The sequence below is a fragment of the Entelurus aequoreus genome, linkage group LG12 (assembly GCF_033978785.1).
Source record: "Entelurus aequoreus isolate RoL-2023_Sb linkage group LG12, RoL_Eaeq_v1.1, whole genome shotgun sequence".
Lineage (NCBI taxonomy): Eukaryota > Metazoa > Chordata > Actinopteri > Syngnathiformes > Syngnathidae > Entelurus > Entelurus aequoreus.
Genome location: NC_084742.1, coordinates 49798867 through 49806366, shown reverse-complemented (window position 1 = coordinate 49806366; position 7500 = coordinate 49798867). Strand labels below are relative to the sequence as shown.

Sequence of the window (7500 nt, the reverse complement as noted above, 5' to 3'; positions counted from 1 at the left end):
GTGTGTGTGTGTATATATATATATATATATATATATATATATATATATATATATATATATATATATATATATATATATATATATATTATATATATATATATATATATAATGTATATGTATGTGTGTGATTATATGCATCAAGTGTTAATTCAAGGCTAAGGCAAAATATCGAGATATATATCGTGTATCGTGACATGGCCTAAAAATATCGAGATATTAATAAAAGGCCATATCGCCCAGCCCTAATAATATATATATATATATTGTTCGATAAGAACTCGGACTCGAATCCCTTTTTGAGAACCGGTACCCGTTATCGAGACCACTATAGTAAAGAAAAAGAGTTGGTTCTTTATTCGAATCGCTGGGAACGAATCCCGTCCCGACCAGAAATGCCCCTTGAGACATCACAACAAATTACGTCACGTAGCTCAGTCATTAAGCGCAGATAGAGAAAGCAGAAAGCGCTCCAAGGTGTAATAAAGTTCAAAACAAAAGGTATAATCCAATGAATAACTTTACTGAGAGATTTGAGCAGGGTACAAACACATGACGAACACTTTTGCGACCAACCGGAAACATAGCAACCAAGCTAGCAACGCACCTCCTTTACGGCAGCTGTCGCAACGTTCTTAAAGCAACCGCAGCACATACATATATATATATACACAACATATTAGACATCTCCCTTTTTTAGCTTTTGTTTTTCTTTCTTTGTAAACAAAACAAAATCACACTGTATATGTGGTGTCGGTCTAATTATAAATAATGCAGACGAGGCGTGTTGGCTGAGTTCTTGACGTTTACAGCATGCTCATAACCTCATTCTTAGCTGCCGGGTGACGACATGCAACAACCCTTTTCGGGGCTACCGCGCATGCTCGTCACTCCCGTTGCATGCTGGGTAGTGTAGTTGTTATATTCCCTAGCTCATAACATAACATCACATCTACCTATCTACCGGTATCTACCCTATAAAGAAATAATGTTAACTCAATAAAGTGTATTTCTTTTGTTAGCTTTAACTTTTCATTTTTTGGCACTGTAACCAGATTTGCAAACAACTTTTCTCTTCATAGAATTTTCTTTTAATAAAGAAATAAAGTGCAAAAATGTCAAAGCATCATAACAAACAGTTATGTCAAATAGCAGCAGAAGTGCACTTTTTGGAGAGCTGTATTATTTTAAGTTTTGTGCCCAAGGGACTGATTTTATTTAACACTATATTATTATTTATACACCTATAGTGATCACAGAGACAGGTTGTTTTTGTGTTACTGTATATATTTGTTTTTCTGAAAAATCCCACTTAATATACTTTGGGTAACAACAGTCAATATTTATTTATTTATTTTTATTTTTTTAGGGGGGTAACAGTCAATATTTATTTATTTATTAGATTTTATTTGTTTCTTATATAATAAAAGTGAGCTTTTGTTAAACCAAATATTGTGTGTTTTTTCCCATATACAACAACCTATCTGGACTCGATAAGAGAATCGATAAGGAATCGGTTCGATAAGAGGATTCGATAATAGGCTCAAACTCGATAATTTCTTATCAAACATCATCCCTATATATATATATATATATATATATATATATATATATATATATATATATATATATATACCGTAATTTCCGGACTATAAGCCGCTACTTTTTCCCCTCGTTCTGGTCCCTGCGGCTTATACAAGGGTGCGGCTTATATACGGCCTGTTCTTCTCAGACACCGACGAAGAGGATTTCGGTGGTTTTAGTACGCAGGAGGAAGACGATGACACAATGATTAAAGACTGACTTTTCATATACCGGTAGGCTGGTTATTTTGATAACGTACAGGCGAGCACTTTGTATTACTTTGCACCGTTGTATTATTTGTACTCTGCATGAATGCTGTTGAGATGTGAAAGTTTGATTGAATGATTGAAAGATTTATTGTTAATAAATGGGACGCTTTGCGTTCCCAAACAGTCATCTCTGTCCCGACAATCCCCTCCGTGGTAGCAGGAACCCCTATATACTACGCTAATTACACATCAAAACCCTGCGGCTTATAGTCGGGTGCGGCTTATATATGGAGCAATCTGTATTTTCCCCTAAATTTAGCTGGTGCGGCTTATAGTCAGGTGCGGCTTATAGTCCGGAAATTACGGTATATATATATATATATATACACACACAGTATATATATATACATATATACACAGTATATATATGTATATATATATATATATATATATATATATATATATATATATATATATATATATATATATATATATATATATGCTGGTCTTTCAATTAGGGGAAGCTATTTTTCAGCTACAGGTTGGACATCCCTGTTCTAGAGCATTTATTAGTAGCCAGCAAGAAGGTATATTTTTGACAAGACTGATAAGCGGAGGAAAATGGATGGCTGGATGGATTCAAACAGAGGTCTTAACAGCGGAAGTATATTACCTGATGGAGCGTGGCTATAGCCCTAGTGACTGTTTTCCAGTTCTTTGATTGCATTATATAGAATTTACATGACATTTTCAATGATAATGTTAGTAAATGATCTACTACAAAACAAAAAAATATGTGGTACATTACATGGGACATGTAAGTGTCAAAAAGGTTGGTAGATGACAATATATGTAAAGGTCAAATATAGTGTACAAATGCACCCTACTGCAGGAATTGTAGTCTTGATTTTCTAATTGTTCTTTCAGGGCTTGCATGCATGCAGAAATTGTCCTCTTTTTTTGTTCGTTTTCCTCTTTTTCTTCTCAAAGTGTGCGCACAGGCCTGTAAAAAAAAAAGTTTTTCTGAAATTGAATGACATGGCGGATGTGCACATCTAATGCCCGCGACCGGTTCACAGGTTGCTCACCTTTGTCATTGTTCATTTTCACAGAGAGCTCCTCGGGCACCTCTGCCGCCCGCCTGAAGAAGCCCAGGACCACCTCTAGTGCTGACGAGGAGGACAAAGACATTTACCGTCTGGAAGTAAGTCAAGACAAGCGGAGGATCCTATTCAGAATGTCGCTAATCAACGCCCCTTTTATTTTTAATGTGCCATTTTTAACACAGATTTGTGGCCGTGAACGTTATGAAATGTTGAAGAAAATCAACGACGGCCTGGAGCTGCTTGACAAGCAAGGGTAAGACCCACAATTGATATTTTTAATGAGTATTTTACTTGAATTTTAAGAAAAACTACCACCAATTAATAATTTACACACGGCCCATTTACTTTAGGAAAGCTTCCTTTTGTGTGTGTGCGCATGATATATATTACACACATCTACAGTATATTATATATATATATATATATATATATACTTAAATATTTATTTTTAAATAAATTATGTTTCATAATATTTTATGGATTGTTTTCCGTCTCAGAAAAACAAAGTCACCAGTGGTTGTGAAAACAGAGGTTCCACTGCCTTCCAACGGGAAGCGCCTTTTGCTGAAAGAACCACGAAGTGACACAGAATAACAAGAAAAAAGGTCTGATTGTTCACTTCACACCACATAAAGCAAAAAAAACAAACATATTGTAACTGTTATTTTTCTACTTTTTTATGCTTGTTGACCAAATCCTGCGTGGAATGGAATGTGCATTCTGCTTTTGTTTTTTAATTTTTTTGTTATAATTCTCCTTTAGAACTCAATAGCGCCCTCTATTGGACATAGAGCATGTCATGTCATAGGCTTTCTTTTGGAAAATGTTAAAAATCTAATTTGTAAAAGGGCATATGTCTATCAATAAAAAAAATCTTATATCATGGTGTTTATTCTCTTGCACCAATGGCTGCGTGTTGATATATTTTAGACTTGGACACATTTTAATGATCCACAAGCGAAATTGTTCCACACAGTAGCTCAGTTACAAAGGATGGGAAAGGATAAGGATGTAAAGGATAATGCACACAAGGGCACAAAAAGAGGGCGTAAACAAAAGGTATAAAGTAGACTAAAAATGTACCATAGTAGCAATATAACATATACGTAATACTTACATATTATACAGTATATAATATATACTGATATATTGTTATTTTATATAATATGTACAATATATAACAAATCCCTGGAAAGATAAGTGATAAAAAAGCAAGAAAAGTTGAGAAGAATACCAAGAATAAAGTAAAATGAAGGAAGTTGTGGCGAAGTTGGTAGAGTGGCCGTGCCAGCAATCGGAGGGTTGCTGGTTACTGGGGTTCAATCCCCACCTTCACGTCCGTTGTGTCCTTTGGCAAGACACTTCACCCTTGCTCCTGATGGCTGCTGGTTAGCGCCTTGCATGGCAGCTCCCGCCATCAGTGTGTGAATGGGTGAATGTGGAAATACTGTCAAAGCGCTTTGAGTACCTTGAAGGTAGAAAAGCGCTATACAAGTATAACCCATTTATCATTATATAAGTCAAAGGAGCTACTGTGATGTGCTGCCACTCTTTCAGGCGCACGTGACATCTAAGGGGGACTTTGATTTGAGACTTGGGACTTGAGGGGACTGCACACTGACGACATAGTACCATAGATCTTTTTTTCAGCATTGACCATTTAATAGATCAAATATCGTAAAGTACAATGAGTGATGTACAGTACTCACTTCTTATTTATACTGTATAGCGCGTTTCATACACAAGGTTGTTCAACGTGCCTTTACTTGACTAATCAACATGGAAAAGCATTTAGGAACAAATACATTTGTAAATTAGAATGACTAAAATAACATACTGTGTAAATGAAAAAATAGAAAATGATTTTAAAATGTTTTTTTTAAAGTTCTAGGGAAAACCTGTGTTTAAGAACATTCCCATATATTGGGTTGACTTCACTTTTATTGGCAGCTTATTTTGTGTGCAGCATAACAACTGCTAAATGCTGCTTCATCATGTTTACTTTGAACTGGTTCATCGAGTTGTTGGTTCTAAGCCGTGACAGCGCACTTCTACTCGACTAGTCATTGGAGCACGCTGCTAGATATAATTGTGTGGAATCTGCACAACTATGATAGTCAACATTAAACGTGTAGGATTTGACCCAAAGGTAGCATATATAGACTGAACAAAAGTGGTCCAAAAACGGACACCCTATGTCACAGCCATTTGATGGCATTCAAAACTTCCAATGGTCACAAAAAAAACTCCTTTCCTGTACGTATAGGACTATCTGTTCTAATGAGTCATTTCCAACCTATTCAAGGTTATTCTATTCTACAGTACTTAAAGCAGCACTGAGGTCCAATAATACTCGAACTGACACAAGTCAGTGTTCAACCGTCCATCCTTTAGCACGGATGAGAGCATATTCTATACTGTGATGATGTCAGGAACCTGATTAAATTGTCTATTTGAGTTGAAGAAATTGCAGAGTTGATTAAAAATCTCAACAATCTTTTTGAGATCAATCAATCAATCAATCAATGTTTATTTATATAGCCCTAAATCACAAGTGTCTCAAAGGGCTGCACAAGCCACAACGACATCCTCGGTACTGGTCTATAGTGTTCTAACGTACGAACATCCAGTGTTCTCTCTTTTTTTTTTTAGATGTACGCTTGAAGGCAGCTACTTTCAGGGGTTTAGAAAACTCGCCAGGTTCATGAAAGTCATTGATTATTTGCTGCGGATCAGTTGGCAGAGACTTCACAATACTTTTGAAGACGTCAAGACCGCTACTTATTATTATTATTAGCCTTTATTTAACCAGGTAAAATCCCATTGAGATCAAAGATCTCTTTTCCAAGGGAGACCTGGCCAAGAGGGCAGCAGCAAGGTTACATTAAAAACAGTAAACAAATACATAAAACATCACATTTACGACATTAAAACTTGCTCACATAACACATGTGCATACAGACAAGGTAGACTGCAGTCCTTTCACAGAAGCTTTAAACTCATTCAACGTAACAAGGGTTTGAAGTTTAATATTCGATTGTAGGTTATTCCAAGCCTTCGCTGCTGAAAACCTAAATGCTTTCTTGCCCAGTTCAGTTCTTACTTTGGGGACGACAAATTGCAGAACATTCATTGAACGAAGATTGTGACTTCCTTGTTTCTTTGTTAAAAGACAAGACAGATAAGATGGAGTGATACCCAGAATGGTTTTGTAGATGAAAACATACCAATGATTGAGGCGTCGAGCACATAAAGATGTCCAGTTAACCATTGAGTATAATACGCAATGGTGAGTAAGGGGAGCGCAGTTGGTGATAAATCTCAGTGCACCGTGGTACACACTATCCAGCTTGTGATGACAACCAGCAGTAGCATTCATGTACAACACATCTCCATAGTCAATAACAGGTACGAGGGTTGTTTCCACCAATTTCTGTTTCACAGTAAAAGAAAAGCAAGACTTGTTTCTATAATAAAATCCCAGTAAAAGTTTCAGTTTTTTTACAACATACTGAATGTGCTCCTTAAAACTCAAGTGGTGATCAATTAAAAATCCTAAATATTTAAAAGCACATACTAACATAATTTGTTGCCCATTTCTTGTTAAAATGTTCTCACACAGTGCTGATCTTACAGTTTTTGATGTGGTAAAGAACATACACTTTGTTTTCTCTGCATTTAAAACCAGTTGAAGATAGCAAAGTTGTTCTTGTACTCTGTCAAATGCATGTTGTAGATATTTAAAGGCCTCAGCAGGAGTGGGTGCTGTACAGTATATGACAGTATCATCAGCATGGAAATGGAAAGTTGAGTTCGGAATATTCTGTCCAAGATTATTTATGTAAATAGTGAATAATAATGGCCCCAACACAGAACCTTGAGGGACACCCTTTTTCACTTGCAGTACGTCCGAGGAGGAACCTTCTATCTGAACAGCCTGAGTTCTACTTGTGAGGTAATTTGCAAACCATCCAACTGCTTGCTGAGAAAAACCAATAGCTGAAAGACGTTTGATTAAAATGACATGATCAACAGTATCAAATGCCTTTGAAAAGTCAATAAAGAGGGACAGACAGCACTGCTTCTTGTCAAGAGCTTCAGTTACATCATTTATAAACTTCATAGCAGCAGTAACAGTACTGTGATTTCTGCGAAAACCTGGCTGAAATGGTGACAGGATAAAGTTGGTGTCCAAAAAGTATTTTATCTGTTCACTGATAAGGGATTCAAGCACTTTTGCCAGAACAGAGAGTTTAGAGATCGGTCTGTAATTATTTAGATTACTAGGGTCACCTCCTTTTAATAGGGGGATTACAAGGGCAGATTTCCAATCCAAAGGGATTTCATTTGAAATTAGAGTAAGGTTAAAAATGTGAGTCAGTGGTTCAGCTATAATTTCAGCTGCCAACTTTAAAAAGATCGGCTCCAACTTATCTGAGCCAGCTGGTGATGAATTACGTTGCCTAGACAGTTCTTGGTCAACTATGAAGATATGACAAGGTAATTGATAGAGGTGGGGGAAATAATACATTTTTAGATGCATCGCAATTTGGACATGGATGATTATAAAATCGAATCGTAAGCATCAATAATCTATTTATTTA

At 36.2% G+C, this 7500-nt stretch overlaps 1 protein-coding gene across 4 annotated transcripts in view; it reads left to right on the top strand.

Moving 5' to 3' along the window:
• The window catches only part of tp53 (tumor protein p53), a 43229-nt gene extending 39456 nt beyond the window's left edge, over positions 1 to 3773 (top strand). For 2 of the 4 annotated variants that reach the window (XM_062066173.1, XM_062066172.1), the window contains exons 8-10: positions 2903 to 2994; positions 3079 to 3149; positions 3394 to 3773. In XM_062066173.1, the coding sequence (XP_061922157.1) occupies positions 2903 to 2994; positions 3079 to 3149; positions 3394 to 3490 (260 nt within the window). In that variant the 3' untranslated portion in view covers positions 3491 to 3773. The remainder of the gene's footprint in view (positions 1 to 2902; positions 2995 to 3078; positions 3150 to 3393) is intronic. The other 2 variants (XM_062066174.1, XM_062066175.1) reach the window with 2 other exon arrangements.
• The last annotated feature ends 3727 nt before the right edge of the window (positions 3774 to 7500 follow it).